Below are 22,062 nucleotides of genomic sequence, written 5' to 3' on the forward strand. Positions count from 1 at the left end.
ATGATACCTCCAAGTTTAAGAGAGGTGTACTGAAAGGGACAATCCTTTTGTTGAAGACCCCTCACTCACCAACCTAGTTGGTGACATGCTTCATCATCGGGGTCCCACCCAGAGGCCGAGTGCCATCTGGGTGTGCTGCGACACCTGATTACAGTGGAGCTGGTGTTATTTGTGTGTGCAAGTGATTGTAGTGTATTAAAATTTGGTCAAGTATTTAACTCTGTAAAAAAAGGTTTTTAATCATAGAGCACTTGATCAATGTTAAAAAAGTCAATGGGGATACCCTATAGGGTTAAATTGGCCCGTGGTATCTATTAATAAAGTGTGAAGTGGGTGAGAAAAAATATATATATATGTGTAGTTGGTCATATATATGAAAAGGTCAGGTCTACATGTTTCAACCCTGGTGGAGAAAGTCTCCGGGTTTTCTTCAGGACCGTAAGTGATGGTGCTAACCAGGGTGGTGTACACGCACTAAGGTGTACCCTGCCCTTGGTTAGTGGTAAAAAAATCCTACTGAGAATCCAGTTGGAATAAAACCTGTGGAGGAAAACAGAAATGAAATATACTTTTTATTTGTATTCTGTAAAGCATTGCTGATTTCAGGTACCTCTCAGTCACTAGAAAGTGATACTATGCCGTGGTTGTGAAGTTTTATCGGCTAATCCAGTCATCCATTTTGTGGTGAAAATAGTGTATATGTGCTCCATTTGTGGAATATGATTTGCATCCATCAAAAGTGCGCTTACACCTTGCTCCAATCATACACTGTTGTGACCAACAGGTGAGAGAGTGCATTCGCTCGGTAACTTACCGGGGTGCACGTGAATGGCGTTGTGACAATCAGGTGACTAACATCTAACATTCGTGTAGTCACTCCGTGTGTCCACAAATAGTCGTACAGGTGAATGTGTGCACTTATACGATACTTTGTGTGGCGTACGTAACTAGCGGCGAGTGATCAAGTGAAAATCACAAATGTCATTCGTCACCAGTGAAAACGCACCGTGCCAGTATTCAATTTATACCGACGACTGGTTAAAACAAGGTTACAACTGACTAGCATACTCAACACGACAACACTCCTGAAACAACCGTGCATGGGGCGAGAAAAATGAAATGAAATTCCAAGGTTGGGCTTACTGGTAATGCGGGAAAAAGATGCCTCGAAAGTGTCGAGAGCACGGACAGAAAATTCACCTTCAATCTGCCGGGGAAAAGGTGTAGAACATAAGTAGACCGAAAGATCGATCCTGAGCGATGCGTGGTGCCCACCCACGAGAAGTCCATATTTACTTACTTGGTGAAAAGGAAGATCAGCTATTATGCCTACAACCGTGTCCCGCCACCGCGTCCCGAGAAATGCCCGGGATGCGGAGAGGAACCGGTGGGGCGTGTCAAGTACTTCCTGGTTGTCCGCGATAGGCTGGGAGTCAGCCAATAGCAACATTGGTTCCCCTATACGGGCCAGTCGATGGAGGCGTAAGTGACAGCCTAGGACCGGTTAAAAGTCGAAGAGCGGCATAGGCTCAATCTGAGGGGTGTGTGTTTGTTTATTAGACTCCATGAAACTACACGCATAAGGCGGTAGGGCGTGTCGAGTCCGTGATAGGCTAAGATTGAACAAAAGCCCAATGGATAGGGGCGAATGTGGCAGCCTAAGGTCGGTTGAGAGTGGCAGAGAGAAATAGGCTCAAAAGAGGGGGGTGTGTGATCCGCTCTATGAAAGCACACGCATAAGGCGGTAAGCTAACATCTAATGTTATATTAATGGAAAGCTTAGCGTCAGTATTAAGCTAAGGAAGGAATTGAAAATAATCTTCTCAAAGGGGACATATAAGTTGGTACAAGGTAAGGTAATAGTAGGTGTCAATACCAGGCATACCTATCCTGATTTTTAACCCACACAAGACAACAGATATATCTATCATACTAAAATCAAACAATCCAGTATTTTTGATCCAGTATGTTTCTTTGGGGGACAGAACTGGTTTTTTGGATGGAAAAGTGTTAATTCTGTGCCAAAGGAAAGGTCATCTATTTGGAAAGAACTGAGTTCCATGGGATATTATCGTTCAGCCCTTTCTTGTGAGTGGAAAGTCTGTACACCCAACGTTGCTCTTTTTCAAAAAGTCTTTCTTGTGATTTTTCTCCTGCTGTAATCTGTTCAATGACAGTCCATTTCAGATCGTTAGTTGTATGACCAGTTAGTAGGAAATGTTCTGTTAGTTTGGTCATTGTTTTTTTGCATCTGATTGTGCTGCGATGCTCGCAGATTCTTTGTTTGATTTTTCTGGTTGTCATACCCACGTATTGTAGTTTACAAGGGCACATGATTAGGTATACTACATTTGTACTATTGCAATTTGTGTGAGCTCTCAAGGTCCATATTTTTCCTGGTTCCAGGTTTAGGGTTTTGGTGTTCTCTGTGAGATGACATACACTGCAATTGCCACATTTGTAATGACCGATGATACCAGGTAGACCCCATGCATTCAGAACAGTTGGTTGCTTTTGCAGATCTGTCGTTCTTGGGCGTGTATTCACCAGAGTGTCTTTTAGGCTCCTTGCTTTCTTGTAGGAAAACAAAGGTTTTTCCCAATTGAAGATCCCTGTATTGAGGATTTTCCAATGTTTATTGACCGATTTGGTTACTTGGTTTGAAGCACTATTATATGTGGTTACACAAGTTAGAGGTGTGGTGCCTTCTTTCGGAGGTCTAATTTCCAAAAGTGCCGCTCTAGGTTGATTGCGCGCTCTTTTTTCGCATTTGTTGAGGATCTTCTCCGGATAGCCTTTTGATTCAAGTTTCTTAGTTAAGTCAAGGGCTTGTTTTTTAAAGTCATTGATTTTACTGCAATTTCGTCGCAGTCTTAAATACTGGCCATACGGGAGATTCTCTCTCAAAGGCCTAGGGTGAAAGCTTTCAAATCTCAATAGATTATTTTTTGCTGTAGGTTTATAGTGGGTTATTGTCTCCAGGCGGTCCTTTTCTTTCATGATCTCAACATCTAGAAAGACCATGGTGTTTCTATCTGTGGTGTGGGTGAATCTTAGGTTCTGGTCACAGGTGTTGATCCACTGACAGAACTCCACTAGGATGTTTTCTGGTCCTTGCCAAATTGCAAGGACATCGTCAATGTAACGTTTCCAAAAAGAGATGTATTTGAGGAAAGGATTCTGCTCGGTGAATATGAATTTCTTCTCGAAATTGAACACGTAGAGGCCCGCTACGCTCGGCGCAAATGTACGCAAATGTACTTCCCATAGAAGTACCCCCTATCTGCAAATAGAGGGTACCCTCAAATTCAAAGAAGTTTTTCTTTAGTGCTAGACTAGCACACTCCAAAATAAAGTTCTTAGGTGTTCGGTATGTCCAATTTGTAGTGTCAAGGGTATTCCAATGTTGCTATTGGCTGACTCCCAGCCTATCGCGGACAACCAGGAAGTACTTGACACGCCCCACCGGTTCCTCTCCGCATCCCGGGCATTTCTCGGGACGCGGTGGCGGGACACGGTTGTAGGCATAATAGCTGATCTTCCTTTTCACCAAGTAAGTAAATATGGACTTCTCGTGGGTGGGCACCACGCATCGCTCAGGATCGATCTTTCGGTCTACTTATGTTCTACACCTTTTCCCCGGCAGATTGAAGGTGAATTTTCTGTCCGTGCTCTCGACACTTTCGAGGCATCTTTTTCCCGCATTACCAGTAAGCCCAACCTTGGAATTTCATTTCATTTTTCTCGCCCCATGCACGGTTGTTTCAGGAGTGTTGTCGTGTTGAGTATGCTAGTCAGTTGTAACCTTGTTTTAACCAGTCGTCGGTATAAATTGAATACTGGCACGGTGCGTTTTCACTGGTGACGAATGACATTTGTGATTTTCACTTGATCACTCGCCGCTAGTTACGTACGCCACACAAAGTATCGTATAAGTGCACACATTCACCTGTACGACTATTTGTGGACACACGGAGTGACTACACGAATGTTAGATGTTAGTCACCTGATTGTCACAACGCCATTCACGTGCACCCCGGTAAGTTACCGAGCGAATGCACTCTCTCACCTGTTGGTCACAACAGTGTATGATTGGAGCAAGGTGTAAGCGCACTTTTGATGGATGCAAATCATATTCCACAAATGGAGCACATATACACTATTTTCACCACAAAATGGATGACTGGATTAGCCGATAAAACTTCACAACCACGGCATAGTATCACTTTCTAGTGACTGAGAGGTACCTGAAATCAGCAATGCTTTACAGAATACAAATAAAAAGTATATTTCATTTCTGTTTTCCTCCACAGGTTTTATTCCAACTGGATTCTCAGTAGGATTTTTTTACCACTAACCAAGGGCAGGGTACACCTTAGTGCGTGTACACCACCCTGGTTAGCACCATCACTTACGGTCCTGAAGAAAACCCGGAGACTTTCTCCACCAGGGTTGAAACATGTAGACCTGACCTTTTCATATATATGACCAACTACACATATATATATATTTTTTCTCACCCACTTCACACTTTATTAATAGATACCACGGGCCAATTTAACCCTATAGGGTATCCCCATTGACTTTTTTAACATTGATCAAGTGCTCTATGATTAAAAACCTTTTTTTACAGAGTTAAATACTTGACCAAATTTTAATACACTACAATCACTTGCACACACAAATAACACCAGCTCCACTGTAATCAGGTGTCGCAGCACACCCAGATGGCACTCGGCCTCTGGGTGGGACCCCGATGATGAAGCATGTCACCAACTAGGTTGGTGAGTGAGGGGTCTTCAACAAAAGGATTGTCCCTTTCAGTACACCTCTCTTAAACTTGGAGGTATCATTTGACCTCAGAGGGCATACTCCTTCTTTTGTTTGCAAGAGTAACAAAAGTGCCCAAGCGCACACGTAGAGCTAGCCATAAAAGCTATGCAAAAAACACAGGAACAAGGGAACAACAATAATCTTACTTAATAAGTTCTCACGATGACCATGTTGCAGAGAGTGTCTCCCGAAAAGCACTATAGTAGGTGCCTGCATAGAGAACGGTAGTAACATGTTAAGTACAGTCTAAAAAAGTATTTTCGAACTAAAGCAAAGTCAAAGGCTAAACTAATTTCCGTATCCACAATCAGCGCGGACTATCACGTGTTTACTTACTAGAAAGCGCTCAGCAGTGGTTGAGCAAATCGTGTAGCCGGCGTCCGTGAGGGCGGTCTCTGACGGTACCGTCACCTCTATTAGTATCCCAAACTAGAAAGAGTAGAAAGAATCCATGTCTTAATTGGACTTCCTGTTCCTGGATTCAAAGAAACAGGACTACGTTTCCTGCAAATACATCCACCATCTTGGAGTGGACGAACCAACGAAAGAGGTGAAGTTCGTATGTTAACTACCTATGAACATCCCTGACAGTCAATGCGGTGAGCGAATGCTAGATATCAATGGGAATTCCACTCATATGCGATCAGACTCGGGAGAGTAAGTGATGAATAAATAGACTCTACTGTCATTCTGCCAAACAAGTCATACTTCGGTTCTACAATAGTTCATACCGGCGGAGTTAGTTTTGTCTCAGCCCTAGTGAAGAACCCGTCTATTCCTTACATAGTAAACTACAACAAACATCAATAAGAAAAGACATGTAGTGCCATAAGGGCTGTGTCAAATAGAGGAAGAAAATTAAAGAAAGTCCAGAAGGAAGTTAGACATAGACACAGGAAGAATTGTAAAGGTTAGTAGACACTCCATATTCCAGTAATATTTCCAATTAACATCCTACCCATCCTGACATGCTCCTGTATGCGGTGCAAATAGTATAAGGGCATCTAATCCTTCAGAAAGACTTGTAGCTCCCTATCAAAGTTGATGCCCAGTTCTACGGCCCGTAGCCGGATGATCCATTGTGCCTCTAACTTTCTGAGGTTCAGTGTGCGATCACCCCCTCTGGGGTGATTAAAGGCTTGTGTAATTCCATGAAATTTAATGTTGAGAAGTGAGTCATCTGAGTGCATATTGTTAAAATGTACTGCCAGAGGATAGCTCTGGTCATTTTTTCGAATAGCCCTCATATGTTCCTGAATCCTCTCTTTAAGCGTGCGGATGGTGCTGCCAATATAGATTAGGTTACAGGTGCAAACTATGCAGTAGACTATGTATTTTGAATCACAATTAATGAAATCTCTGATATAGTGAGTAGTACCGGTGTTATACCTAAATTCCTTGATACCATTCAGAGCCAAGGGGCACATGTTACAGTGTTTACATCTATAAAACCCTTTTGGTTTGGTTGGTAACCAGGAGAGCGTTTTGGGTATTGGTGGGAGGTAGCTTCTGCATAGTATGTCCCTCAAAGTTTTGTTCCTTCTGTGCACAATCTTTGGTTTGTCAGTTAGGTATTTCTTCACTGATTTATCCAGCAGTAGCAAATGCCAATGCTTCAACATTATTTTGTAGATTGCCTTACTCTCCACATGAAAGTCAGTAATAAGGCCTATTTCTTTGGTATTAGTGCTTTTCTTACTCGCCACGCTCTTGCTCTTTTTTAAGAGTGAGTCCCTAGGTGTGGAAAGCACTCGTTTCTTAGCAGTTTTTAGGACCTTTGGTGCATATCCCCTACATATGAAACGTTCATGTAAGAGATGTAATTCCTGCTTAAAGACCTCATCCTCACTGCAGTTTCTACAGAGACGGAACATTTCCCCTAGAGGGATGGCATTGATTTGTGCCATGGGGTGTGCACTATCAGCATGCAAAACCGAGTTGCATGCCGTTTTCTTTCTGTATAGTTTGGACATAATTTTATTGTCTTTTACATAGAGAGTGATATCTAAGAAAGCAGCATGTGTGGTACTGAAGTTGGAGGTGAACTTTAAGTTAAAGGTATTGTCATTCAGAAATTCCGTTAACAAGATGAATTGTGCTTGACTTCCTGTCCAAATGATGAAAATATCATCAATGTATTGTCCCCAATACATGAAGTGTGTAGTAAGTTCTGGTGGACCATTCATCCAAAGATGTTGCTTTTCGAACATACCCATGTAAATATTCGCTATGGAAGGTGAGAATTTGCACCCCATGGCTACTCCTATTGCTTGTTGGTACCATTCCCCTCTATACATGAATACATTATTTTCTAAGACCAATTTGGTCATGTCTAATAGCATCATCGTGTGTCCATAAAGTGTGGCATCCCTCTGAAATAAAGTGTCTTTCAAGGCTCGTAAGCCTGCTTCCCATGGGATGCTGGTGTACAAGGCACACACATCTAATGTGCCAAACGACATATCAGGTAGCCACTCAATGTCCTCCAATTTATTCAGCAGATCACCCGTGTCCCTCAGATAGGATGGAAGGTTCACTACAAAAGGTTGTAAAAAGTGATCAACGTATTCCGAAATATGTTCTGTAGGGGAGCCCAGACCAGAGACTATTGGTCTGCCCGGGGAAACACTGCTGGTTTATGTACCTTCGGGAGTACGTAAAAGCATGGGGCTTTCGGTGTAGGGTTATACAGGTATCTAGCTTCTCCATCACTTATTAAACCCTGTCCTTGCCATGTCGTGAGTCTAGATTCAATCAAGGAGTTTATGTTTTTTAAAGGATTGGCTGATAACCTAGTATATGCTAAGTGATCTGATAATTGTCTGTTAATTTCCTTATCATAGTCACTCTGTTGCATTAGGACGATATTGCCACCCTTGTCTGCTTCTTTCACTATTATCTGTGTGTTTGTCGAGAGTTTTTTCAGGGACTGGTATTTGGATTTCGTAAGGTTGTATCTATAATGTTTGTGTGCCTGCCTTAATTTGTCCTCAAAAGCATGCAGATCTTCTGTCACAGCTATGTGAAAGGCATCGATCATATTGTCTGCTGGTAGTCGTGGCACAAACTGTGAAGCAATCCTAAGCCCACTATCCCAATTAGTATTCATTTCTATGCCCAGATCTCCCAGAACATTTGACATAGAAATGGAATCGTCATTCAAAGAAGACAGTAAATGTACATTTGCAATGTCACCAATAGTTTTATTGCACGGTATGGTCACCGGGTCAGAGCAAGGCAAAGGAGTCTGGTTCTCCTCAAAATGTTTTTTAAGTTTTACCTTTCTCACAAATTTATACAGATCTACATGAATATTGACAAAGTCCGGTTTACTGGTGGGACAAAAACTCAGCCCTTTCCTAAGAGCCGTTTCCTCACATTTAGTTAATGTACACTTAGACAGATTGACAATTTGCACATGGTCAGGAGATTCTGCCTCCGCAGTCTCCGTGTTTAGCATGTTGGGAATCGTCTGCATCACTTCTTTACATTGCGGGCCGAGGATCTGGTGTTTGTTGCCCCCTCTCTCCCCGCGTTTGCACCTCCCACCCCTTCTAGTTTTTTTGAGGTGTCTCGATTGTATGTGTTCCGTGTCCCCTTTCGGTAACGGTTCAGCTCTTCTAAAAAAGATGAGCTTGTGGTGGGGTCCGGATGGTTAACCTCAGTAACGGGTTCTGATTCTGTGGTGTGACTAGTTTCACTGCAGATACTAGAAATATCCGATCCACTGGTGGAAGGTACATTAGGTGCACTGGTAGTTGCCGTGTTTCTAACAACTTTTGCAGATCTGTCCTCATCAAATTTTTTGCGAATGTGAACACTCTGCCATTTTTATAATCCGTATTGTCTCGTTTGAATTTTCTCAACTTTTTATCTTTAATATATCTTTGGTGACCATTGAGAATATCTTTCAAAATCTGATAGTTTTTTTCAGTGGGCTCTGGTAAATTGAGGTTTTTAATCTCAATCTCCAGTGTGGCAATCTCATTTAACAGTTTGTTACGTTTACGATCTGCATGACGTATGAGAACATCCATCATTTTGTAGGAGGATGAGGTAATAAGTTCTTCCCATTCCTTCAGTAGGTCCGGGTCCAAGTCCTCGAAAGAAGGAAAAATTATAACTCGGAGACCTCTGGGAATTTGCCTTATGTCAATATATCGTTTCAGGGTAGTGGCATCCCACCACCTTGATAGCTCCTGTTTTTTTAGTCTCTCTAACTTGATAAATTTGGATCTAAGACCCTCCTGCTCAGTGGTTGCCCTTTCTTTGGGATCAATGGTTGTTTCCCCAGAGCACAGTTCAAGAAAGATTCTGTCTCTTTCGTCGTCAAAGTTTGCCATGTTGTTTGCAGTAACCAATGATAAGGGGAAAAGGGAAATGCTAAATGTAACGAATGCAATGCAAAGAAGAGAGTGCAGACCTCCACAACAGCTTTACAACAATTTAGACAAGGTAGTGATGGAGCTGGGTCACACATCCATTCCCTAGTAGCAAGAATAGTTTATGGTGCCCATCCGGATAGAAAAACACCCCACTACCTAGGATGCGAGTGTCCACGAGGCCCAAGGGAAGGGCACTAGTGGCTAAAACATAACTTCTAACTGGGTACTATCCCGGCACTCTTATGTAACAAATTAGCGTGTCACACAGTATAGTGAAGGTGAGAACTCAAACACAACAGTATTAGTATTCACAGTTTTAGCTTTCCCCCGATGTTCACAAATAAACAGTACTGTACTAGCAAGGTTCAGTCATAACACATGATTGGTTTAATTTGCATATGAATCTGGATTCTAATATTCACAACATAAGTAAGTAATACATGAACACGTAATTCAAACTTCCAAAATCCTAAATACAACAATATCTGAATAATTTCTGTATGATGCACCAGTTTCTCGTGCAGCATAGACAAGTAAAGACGTGTTCAAAGTATGGTAGAATGATGATCCAAAAATGTATGACTTGTTTGGCAGAATGACAGTAGAGTCTATTTATTCATCACTTACTCTCCCGAGTCTGATCGCATATGAGTGGAATTCCCATTGATATCTAGCAATCGCTCACCGCATTGACTGTCAGGGATGTTCATAGGTAGTTAACATACGAACTTCACCTCTTTCGTTGGTTCGTCCACTCCAAGATGGTGGATGTATTTGCAGGAAACGTAGTCCTGTTTCTTTGAATCCAGGAACAGGAAGTCCAATTAGGACATGGATTCTTTCTACTCTTTCTAGTTTGGGATACTAATAGAGGTGACGGTACCGTCAGAGACCGTCCTCACGGACGCCGGCTACATGATTTGCTCAACCACTGCTGAGCGCTTTCTAGTAAGTAAACACGTGATAGTCCGCGCTGATTGTGGATACGGAAATTAGTTTAGCCTTTGACTTTGCTTTAGTTCGAAAATACTTTTTTAGACTGTACTTAACATGTTACTACCGTTCTCTATGCAGGCACCTACTATAGTGCTTTTCGGGAGACACTCTCTGCAACATGGTCATCGTAAGAACTTATTAAGTAAGATTATTGTTGTTCCCTTGTTCCTGTGTTTTTTGCATAACTTTTATGGCTAGCTCTACGTGTGCGCTTGGGCACTTTTGTTACTCGTCATAACGTAAATTAGTGTCTAACTGTGTTTTTTTACTTACAGTACTCGGTGACATTGGGTCTTTTGCCTTTTAGGTTTTCGTTCACTTTATGGGAGGTCATAAGTGTCTGTTTCCCTCCCAATATCGTCCATTACTGTTACTGAACACTGCTTGAATAGCGCGACTTCGATAGCCTGGGCACCCATTCGACTATTTTCGGAACAGAGTTTCCATGGGGGTAAGAACAGATATAACACACACGATTGCGCAGGAGGGGTTCTGATAATGAGTGTAGTACAGTAAATCTCTATTTTATACGTTATAATTGACTTTGCCTCAGCACGTAATTTTGGATATTGTCTTTTGCTATGAAATGATATATGTTTATATACATTAATAAACAGTCACTTACTGATTCCGCTTTTGCCCTTGTTCTCAGGTCCGTGTGAGACTCTTGGGTTCGCTTTGATGACGCTTACAATTGCGCAGGAGAGGGCCTTTAATAATGAGCGGACCACAGTAAGCTCTTACCGTTCACGCTACTACTGACCCTGTCGTAGTGTCTAATTTTGGTTAGTTCTTGTAATACGTTAGATACAAACCTTGCGGGAGAGGCATGGGTCGACTGGAGATAAGAATCGTGTTTCTTTCTTACTCCTCTTTCAGTTAGGCGTTTGCCTGGATTACCTTGGAATCCAGCCAATTACTCACGTCAGGGCACGAAGTCCCAGACCTTGAACTTTTGTGACTACGAAAATATTCTCTCAGTCCACCACATAGCATTCTCGCACATAAGGTAATGGGGTGTCAGGAACGAAGTTGTGGATGGGCTAGTCCCAAGATAACAAAACGTGTCGATTACAGATATATCAGTATTTTGTCGTTCCTAAATGGCTGTTACATATATATCTATTCCAGAACACGGACAGACTGGAAAGCATTCGCCTACAGGTGTTCGGGACATATCCTGACCTAGCATTGGAATTTTCCTTGGGACTGCAAGGTCAAAATATATTCGTTGCGCTAATTATTGATACAACAGAAGGTAAAACTCCAAGACCTTGCATTTCTTGATTGATTATTCAAGAGCGTTACCATGACTAACTAGGGGTCTCTTGGATCTTTTCTATCTACTTCATGCTCTTGACTATTGTTTTATCTGCTCACTCGACATGGTTCGGTCTGTGACTTGACACTTGGGATCTATTTTTCCTGCCTTCTGGTTGACCTAGCTATTGGGTCTATGGTGAATAGTACTGTGCCATTGAATGGAAATTGCACTACCCTCGGTGAAACGTAAATTATTTGTGGGAGCACACTTTTTACATGTGACTGAAACTAACACACATGAGTTTTACTATAGTACTGAATTATGCTTATTACTGCAATTGTACACTGGAATCTGGCTTATATGTTCCATAACCTTACTCCAACAGCCTTGAAAAAGTTACATCGGTAACGAAACACGTGTCGGCTGTTTTTGGATCATCATTCTACCATACTTTGAACACGTCTTTACTTGTCTATGCTGCACGAGAAACTGGTGCATCATACAGAAATTATTCAGATATTGTTGTATTTAGAATTTGGAAGTTTGAATTGGCTGTTTTTGGATCATCATTCTACCATACTTTGAACACGTCTTTACTTGTCTATGCTGCACGAGAAACTGGTGCATCATACAGAAATTATTCAGATATTGTTGTATTTAGGATTTTGGAAGTTTGAATTACGTGTTCATGTATTACTTACTTATGTTGTGAATATTAGAATCCAGATTCATATGCAAATTAAACCAATCATGTGTTATGACTGAACCTTGCTGGTACAGTACTGTTTATTTGTGAACATCGGGGGAAAGCTAAAACTGTGAATACTAATACTGTTGTGTTTAAGTTCTCACCTTCACTATACTGTGTAACACGCTAATTTGTTACATAAGAGTGCCGGGATAGTACCCAGTTAGAAGTTATGTTTTAGCCACTAGTGCCCTTCCCTTGGGCCTCGTGGACACTCGCATCCTAGGTAGTGGGGTGTTTTTCTATCCGGATGGGCACCATAAACTATTCTTGCTACTAGGGAATGGATGTGCGACCCAGCTCCATCACTACCTTGTCTAAATTGTTGTACTTCTTACAGTAGCGGTCCGTGGAGAGAGTTCCGTGGGGCGGTGAGGCGGTGCGGGGGAGAGGCAGGGTGGGGAAATGTAAACACCGGAATATGGATGAACGGAGGTAAGCACACATTTAAATAAATAAAACGATTTTCGTTGCGCGCGCTGCATCGCATTTTGCGATGCAGCGCGCGCAAAGGAATTTGTTTTATTTATTTAAATGTGTATTTACCTCCGTTCATCCATATCCATATGGGGACAGCAACTTGGTGGAAAGCCCTTGAGTTGGTACTAGAGCCCAGGGGTAGAATATCAGGGTTGTCAGGGTTAGTAGTGTTGGTGTTATACATAACAGAGCAGTCAATAGGTAAAGATGGGGACGCGGAGTTGGGGAAAGAAGAGGCGTAAGGATCAGAGGGTGCAGTTATTGAGGATAGACTGCTATGGTGGTGAGTGACCGGGTTCGAGTTATTAAGTGTATTTTTAATCCTTAAAAAGATATTGTCAAAGCGCTTGAGTCTCTGGTCAGAGGCTTGAATGAGGATGTTCCCATTATTGTATATAGAAATGGTCAGATCTGCCTTAAGGGCAGGGGAGAATAGTGTGCTTAAATGGAAACCGTGTGGTGTTTTGGTCAGCTGTTTGTAACAATGTGCAGAAGTTAGAGTCTTCCCCCACTGGACTCTTCTGTTAGTTTAGAAAATGAGATCTGTCACCGCAGAGCCCTTAATGGAAATAAATGTGTCTGAGATAAGCATTTCAGGACATTGTTTGAGGAGATTGTGTATGAAAGCCTTTTCCGCTTTCTTCGACAGGTTGGAAGGGTAGATAATGTCCAGATAGCCTTCCAGAGATCAGGACATTTTTATGTAAAAGAATTCCGCTATTAACCTACCCCTCTAAGTGTTATTGGATTCAATCAAGTGTACGCAGGCCCAGTACAAAGCTGTCACTTGATTACTGCTGGGAAGTGTTGTCCCATTGGCCCTTTGGCCCAATGCATTCCAATAAGCGTTTAATGTTTTATTTCCAATCTATCTTATTAAATGCATCAAGGGCACTGACTTCCTCAAGTGTAGTAAGATAAAAGCAGAATTCTGGGGTAGCTCTGATTCTCTGCCAGAAAAGCCACGGACGTAGTTTGGCTATGTCAGCGATAGATTTACAGCCCATGTCCAGCTTTAATGGAAGGAGTGGTATAATCTGTGGTAGTGACAGCAGATTCCTTAGGAACTTATTCTCAGATAGAGGTAGGTCCACCAGCCTGTCAAAGCCCCACAATTCAGCCCGAATAAGGTTCAGGTCACAGCCCTGGAGTAATACATCTGGAGGGTGACTGGTTTGCTAAATGAGGTACACTGTTCCTTCCTCAGAGCCCCAACTATTTGCTTGTACTTCAGGGCCACCTTGGTTATGTGAGGTTTCCACAGCATATCCTCCAATAATTTAATACCCACATATTCAAAGTTACTGGCCCTCTCAATTGGGACGTCACCTAGGGTCAATCGCACCTGTTCTGTCGATCTTGAGACCTTGTACGTCACAGAAGATTTTAAATTGGTTTAGGAATAGCTGAAAATCCCCAGGAGTTTTCAACACTTGCAAAGTGTCATCCTCAAATAAAAGGGTTGATGATACTCTACGCTCCTCCACCCTATGACACTTTACTCCACTCTATGTCACTCTGTGACACTCTACTGTACCCCACTTTACTATATGCCACTCCACTCTACACCACGCAACTCCACACCACTCTACAACTTTCAACTGTACACTATGACAACGTATGCCACCACACTGTACACCGTTACATTATACATCACAATACTTCATGCAACAACACTTTACAACTGCTATGCCACTACACTCTACGCTATTCTACTCTACATGGCTCCACTCTACACTACTCCACTTATTCCCCTCCACTGCAAGACACTGTATGGCATGTCACTCTATGACATTCCACTCTACTGTATGATATGACCCTGCACTGTAAGCAATCCTCTCTAATCCACGATGCACCACTGCACTCTACACCACTCCGCTCTATGCCAATCCACTCTATGCCACTCCACTATATGCCACTCCACTGTACACTATCCTACTCCACTTCACTTCCCTCTATACCACTCCACACTACGGCACTCTCCTTTATGCCACACTACTGTATTCTACAATGAGCCACTCCACCCCATATTTAGGGGGTAACCACCCCAATCTCCCTCTTTTTCTTTTACTCTTAATATCCTTTTAGCTATTCACTCCACTAACTCACCAGCCCACCTACTAGGCAGAGATTATATTGCTACATCATAGTAAAAAAGAAACGGGGATACTTCTTTTGAATACCCAATTATATTAGAGGGCCCACACAAGCTGTAAACAATTTATTATAGATCTTCTCTGCATCAGGCTACATGGGTGCAAATACAGGGCCGGTTTAGACAATAGTCCCACTTGCTAAGCACATGTGTGTATGCTTCATCATGTTCAAAAAGCCCAGAGCTCTTATCCCAGCTGCAGAGCAGTGGAAATTTTCTTAAAAAGCGCACACTTGTGGTTAGAACTCAGATCCATTTTAATAGAGCTTAACATGAGTAAGATTCAGTTACTGAGACTGACAGCATAGACCAAAACGCAGGGGGCTAAAGAAATAAAACAATATAGGGGGCTAAATGTGTTAGAACCCCACTCCTCAAAATATTACTTTAAAAAACACAATTAAAGATCAGATAAAGCAGAATATACTTCAAAATCATGGAATTCTCCAGATATATTCAGCTACTCAAACCATAGCTAACATGCATCCCATGTAAACTATAAGTCACACAGGAAAATGCATTGCTTGTCATTCTGCTGATTAAATGCACATTTTAAGCTGTACGATCACATCTTATCAATATTCCTCACCAAAAATGTAAATGATGAGATATCTGATAGTTCTAAATTTAGCTTGTTGATGCATTAGTTGTAATTAGCAACAATGCCAACATTGTTTTTTATATTTAACTCTTGTAATGATGTAATTAACTTGTGAGGTGTGATATTTGACAAAGTATATGAAATAATACATGCTCTGGACATTGTCTAGATTTATGAACTGGTCAAAATTTCAAAGATAAGTTATTAGGTCATGAATATTACTGAACAATTTTAAATCTTTTACAGGTTAAACTTTTTTCGAGATGTTCCCGACTTCAGGGTACTGGCATGTGGTGGAGATGGAACTGTTGGATGGATTTTGGATTGCATAGGTAAATGGAAAAGTATAAATTGTCAGTCAGGGATAGCTATACAATATGTTTGGATTATTGAACATCCTTTGTTATAATTATTATAATTATTATAATTAAATTATTTGTGTTTTTGATTGCATGCCACACAGTGTTCTTAATGTTCTATGAACAAATAGGTAGTAAAACAAATGTAAGATTTCTATGGTACAGCAGTGACTATATATACACATATTTTAGTGATATCAGATTAAAGAGAAAAAAAATAACACAGCAAGCAATAACAAACACAAAGAAAAGTATTCTAACTGTTGAGATACAAATTGTGAAGTAAAAAAAGCAAAGCTTATCTAAATGTGTTTGACAGTAAGATAGAAAACAGCACATACAACTTTCTGACCATATGTGATTAAGAGACTATGGCATAGTTCCTAATTACAGAATGAGTTCCTCATATGGCATTATGAATAAAATATCATTTCATAATTGTCTATACACTAACTAACAAATGAGGATTTAAAGAGCTGGTTTAATTTTTACGCATGCAGCTCCAAGTAGGTAAAATCAGATATATACTTATAAAAACTGTAAATTGTTAAATCTGTATAGCTAAAATGCATTCAAAAATGGCAAAAAAAGAAGAAAACAGCAATGCATTTTGACCGATCCCTTTCCTGCTCTGTGTGGGTGCTTCTTATATTTCTTTTCCTTTTGGATTTATGAGGAGTAACCAAACCTCAGAACAGGCATCATTTATTCATGGACAAATCTTATATTTTGTTTCATATTTTCATCGCCAATGTGCAAAACATAGCCAACGCTTTTCAGATACTGCCTTCAACAGGACCATAGAGTCCATAGGCTAGTTTGCCCTTTTAAATTAACAATGTACATATTGTAAAACCACATCCTAATTAAAACCAACAACTAGAATGCTGAGTGCTTACAGAAGTGAGATCGTTTTTGAACCATTTTGTTCAGTCTTCACAATAACAGTTACTAACAGTACTGGTCCAAACAACGTTTTGCAAACACTTTTCTCCATGTCTGAAAAACATAAACATTTCAAAAATCAAATTTACATAGATTCTATATAATATGTCTTTAGAAGTTGGCCAGAAAATTGACATTTCAACATATTTCATATGACTGACAGAGAAACGTGTATCTAACAATGGTAGAAGAGATTCTTACCTGGGGAAACAGCACTCAGTTACAACAGATGTTTGGTTATGGGAAAAGCTCTCTGTATTTTGAATTGTCATGAAATTGACAATTCAAAATACAGAGAGCTTTTCCCATAACCAAATTGTTACAATCACCCGTTCTTGTCAAGTACATCTGTTGTAACTGAGTGCTGTTTCCCCAGGTAAGAATCTCTTCTACCATTGTTAGATATATCGTTATGCATACTCAAAGAACATCTCATTCAAGGTACATTCATGTTAAATTATGCATGCAGTACACTATACATTTGCAATACTACGTATGTACTGTAACCATTAATCACTGCAAAGTTAAGATCATACTAAGTTTGCTATGAGATGAACATAAAGTGCCCACAGTAAACTGAAATAAAGTGCGGATGCTTTGCATAATAAATCAGAAACTCCAACAAAGCTAAGACAACAATCAATTTTAAATAAGAGATCTAGAAATATATGAATATAAGCATATAGTGGAAAAAACAAATGTTTGAGTGACATTATAGTTAGGTGAAACTTTTAGTGACAACTTAATGTTTTAAACTAAAAAATAACACTGAACTTTGCCAGCTATGGTTTTCTCTAGTAACTATAACTCAAGCCCTAAAGTAACTATAATGTGCAACCTCGCCATGCACAGTCTTGTCATCATTGGTGTAATTTCAGATGTTGCAAATATGTTATCAATGAGGTTATAGAAAATCTCATGAGTGATGTAATATGTGGGGTAATTAGCTGTGCATGGTGAGGACGTGAGTTATAGTCACAGGGATTCCTGTCTATGCGCTAAGCTGTTTGGTACAGGACTCCAGCTGCACCATGGAGCCCTGCACCAAAGTTTTCTTTATGATTTTCAAAAACAAAATCCACGAACAGGATTTTATTTTTGAAAATAAAAAAAAACAACGCCCCCTTCACCATCAAAGTCATCTCCCATGGTGAGGGGGGCATTATTCCCTTTTTACTGTGCCTTACAGCCAGGGTTTGCCTGACAATGGTGGACAGTGAAACAAATGCTGTATGTGCACCCATCCTAATTGGGTGAGCAGACATTTAACCAATTCTCTGATGGCCCTTACACCATCTGAGAGGTTTGGCTATGGCAGTGACAGAGCAGTCACTGCCATAGCCAAACCAAAATCAGGTGAGACTTGAATCTTGGTGGTAAGCATACTCTGTCATCATTGCAATGCCGTATGCTTGCCGCCAAGACATAAATCTGGAGTTTACAATTTTAATTGTTTTTAAAGGTGCTGTCGGCTGCTACACCTTGCAGCCACCCATAACATTAAAGAAAAATGCTTGGCTGTGCCCCTGCCCTCCACCACCAAGGCAAAAAAACAAAACGAGGCAAAAAACAAAATGTGAATAGCACTCAAGGAGAGGTGAATGATATATGATCGCTCCTTCTGCACCTTCATTATTCATTTAAAAAAAAAGATTTGTGTGGGTGTCCCAGTGCCCACCTGGGCACACACATCTTTTATTTTATTTGGAGGGATGCAGGGGGAGCCTCAAAGTCCAGCAACCTCAGCCAGCTCCCCAAACAGACATATAGTATGTGCTGGCGGGAGCAGGCATATTTTTCATCTAGTGGGTGTCCTGGTGCCTACCTGGGGCAACCATAATGGCTTTATTATTTTGGAGCTGTGTGGGGAGCCCCAGGATCCCTTTGTTCCCAGCCAGCTCCCCTTGCAGGAGCCGACATTTGTTACATTGTAGGCAGGGGCCCTGGTGCCAACCCGGCACCCACTATGGAAGAGGTCATTGGGGAGCACCGGGGGAGGACCAAGTCCCCCACAGCTTCCCAACCAGAACCATACTGGATGCTGGTGGCAGCCAGGACCTTTCCATTGCGCCTGCCTGTACAAGAGCAGCACTTTTTACCACAGTGTCCAGGGGTAGGCATCCTGGGGCACTGTGTAGTATCACACCCCTGGGGTAGGGTCCCCAGGGTGGATACCAGCACAGGGATGAGAGCATGTGGCCCCTCCCCTTTTTGAAGATATTTGGACTGGGTGATGGGTCCCCGAGGACCAACTACGGATTGTGGAGGGGGCCCCCTGTTATAAAATATTTATTGAAGAAACTAAGTGTGTTAAATTTAAATGTCAAATGTACAAATCAAGTCTTCTTTGCCAATGTATGTGCTTTCTAACCTTCGACTGTCCTCTATTCTTTGTAATGGTTTTTGTGTTCTGATATTAAATTAAAACAATATTGCCTTACCTTTATTTACAGATAAAGCAAATTTAGAGAAAAATCCTCCTGTTGCAATACTACCTCTTGGGACTGGCAATGACTTGGCAAGGTGTTTAAGATGGGGAGGAGGTAATACAAATTATATCATGTTTATGTGCCACAAATAGCGTTCATCTTGACTATCAACTTTTAATATTTTGATTTATCAAGAGTAAACCTTAGTAGAAATTTTCACCTACATCATTTATAAAAAAAAAATATTCATTGTTGATGATCAAACAAATCTCGCCAACACACTTTTCATTTATAAGAATCAATGTTGTGAATAAAATGTACTATAATAGCACCTAGCTTGAATCCATGTATGCTGCTGCAATGTCTTGTTATGTTTAAATCATTTTGTCCATCTTTACTACATTACTGAAATTGGCAGATTGTATATGTGACTTTGTCTAGAATTAATTATTTGACAAAACATACATTTATTAAGAAATTGTTTACTGGTTGAGAGGGTGAAACCCTATTCAAGCAGCAACCACAATTCTTGTCAGGGTGAAGTCACAAGCAAACCCCAAAATAACCTGTGCTCGACCCTTGGGTAGCTTGGTACAGAGTGGTCAGGCTTAACTTAGATGCAATGTATAAGGTATTTATGCAGCTCTTAAAACAGTAATAAAGTAAAAACTTAACACAAGAAAAATCCCATACCAATTTAGAAAAATAGAGTACATTTTAATTAATAAATCAAGAACAAAACAAAAAAATCCTATTAGTAGAACAAGAGATATGCACTTTTAAAGATTTCAGTGAAATGCTAACTGTGGTATCTGGTCACGATGGACTGGGACAAAATCACATGTTCAGGCTGAATGCGTAAATTGTGGTTGTGAAGAGTTGTGGAGTCCTGCATCGATGATGCGTTGCGCAGCTGAGACAATGCTCGATCCTTTTCAGACATCTGTCGCATATCGTCGTTTCCAAGCAGCTGGGTCATTGTTGTGGTGCAAACTCCTGCATCGAGATTACATCATGTACCAGCTGATTCTGAAGAAGCTGTGGGGCTTGCGATGCTGATTGTTGCACTGTCATCGAGGCTGCTATTGACAAGAGGCTTGTGATGTGAGGGCCTGTGTATAAGATGCCTCCCGCAGCTGCAGTTCCAATTGGGCTGCGGGCTGCAAGGTGATGCAAAGTCCATGAGCTGAGAAAGTCCACACAGCAGAGGTGACGTGTCAGTTCTGCTCGGGGTTGTAGTGCGCAGATGCTTTTGTTCTGCAGGATCCACAGATACACAGGCAGAGCACCTTCAGACCAACTTCCAAGTGTCCAGGACTGGGATGGGTAGGACTCACAGATGGCAGTGTCCAGGTGCTGAGTTCAAGGTTGTTTGAGTCTTCTGTCCCTGATGCTCTATTCAGGGTGTGGGAATCGAAAATAATTGCTGTTAGCTTGAGCTGAAGCCATCTTGTTTGCAGCATCCATTTTGTTAGTCTTGTGACTCTTCCACCTTCACTGTTGCTTGCTTTTCTATTCTGCTTGAGTCATTAGCTTTAGTTAACTCCTTCTATTCTAAGCTCAAGCAATGTATGTTTGCTGAGAAAAGGCCTGTAGCTGCTAGAATGCACCCGACTAACGACATAAATGTCAACTGAATCTTGCAACTGTAAGCAGTTCTGTTCCCCCTCCCACATTGGTGAGTAAGTGATCTCCCATCTGCCCATGTTTGTCGGTAGTTATTCCTGTGTATGCTTGTACCTTCTTTTTGTAACTACATGCTTACTCTGCAACAGACTCTGTATATAAGGCCTGTGTTCTGTGACTTCAATGTACTACCTCAGGCAGCACTTGAGAGTGCTGTGTGGACGTAGCCCCACTCATGAGAGATTAATAAACTTGTTACTTGAATTCAAGCTTCAGTGCCAATCTCTATTTTGTTGATCTAAGGACCCGTGGACAGAGAAGGGGGACCCCTACACTGGTGTGCTCATTGAAAGGCACATTTCCACAAGGGGGCCAGTCAACTGGCCCCTGGAGTCACTCTGGTGGTCCTGGATTCAACAGATGCAGGTCCAGTCCTTCTCACCAGGGCAAGAGGAAAGCAGGCAGCAGGTCAGCACAGCAGGGCAGCAGTCTTTCAGAGCAGCTGTCCAGCGATGTGGCAGTCTTTTAAGCAGGACATCACATCCTCTTACTGGCAGTGTCCGCAGATCCAGAAGTGTACTGAAGATTTGGGTCTAACAATTTATACTTGGTGCCCACTTTGAAGTGGAGGAAGCTTCTAGAGGATTCCACCCCCCTGAGGTCTCAAGCACCCCCTTCCCTGTTTTGGCCCCAGCCTGTCTGGGTCCCTAAAGACTAGTGCAAAACCTGTGTGAGAGTGCTCAGGCAGAGCCTTTGTGATGTGTAAGTGTGGCATGGGATAACTCCCCTTCGCTTCATTAAATCAGAGTGGCTCATCCTGCCTCACCTTGCTTCCTTTTGTCTTACTGTCTGGGAGCAATGCACAAAGACCAACTGCCAGCTGCACCTTATCATGTGATGCGGGATCAAATGCACCAAATGGTTAGGACTAGACCTGGGTGGTAAATTCTGTTCCGTTTGCGGAATTTGTGGAATTTAGGTAATTTCATGTTCCGCAGAGAACGCGGAATTGCCAAAAATTCCACGATCCGTGGCTTTGAGGAATTTTTTGCTTGTTCACGCCTTGAAAATGCATGTTCGCGAGATATTTCTCCCCAAACAAGCAAACAGTTTTCGCGAACAGGAAAAAAGCATCACGAATGGGCGGAACAAGCATTTCCGCTGAACTTTTGCGTGCTCGCAGAGATTTTTTACAGTTTCGCGGAGCTTTGCATTGTGCAACTACGCAAATTCCCCCCACC

General features: G+C 41.6%; 1 protein-coding gene across 2 annotated transcripts in view; it reads left to right on the forward strand.

The window, feature by feature from the left end:
• DGKB (diacylglycerol kinase beta) overlaps positions 1-22,062 on the forward strand; it is a 1,940,047-nt gene that overhangs the window by 844,548 nt on the left and 1,073,437 nt on the right. For both annotated transcript variants that reach the window (XM_085630814.1, XM_085630813.1), the window contains 2 exons: positions 15,709-15,794; positions 19,220-19,309. In XM_085630814.1, the coding sequence (XP_085486940.1) occupies positions 15,709-15,794; positions 19,220-19,309 (176 nt within the window). The remainder of the gene's footprint in view (positions 1-15,708; positions 15,795-19,219; positions 19,310-22,062) is intronic.

Source organism: Triturus cristatus, chromosome 10 (assembly GCF_964204655.1).
Source record: "Triturus cristatus chromosome 10, aTriCri1.1, whole genome shotgun sequence".
Classification (NCBI taxonomy): domain Eukaryota; kingdom Metazoa; phylum Chordata; class Amphibia; order Caudata; family Salamandridae; genus Triturus; species Triturus cristatus.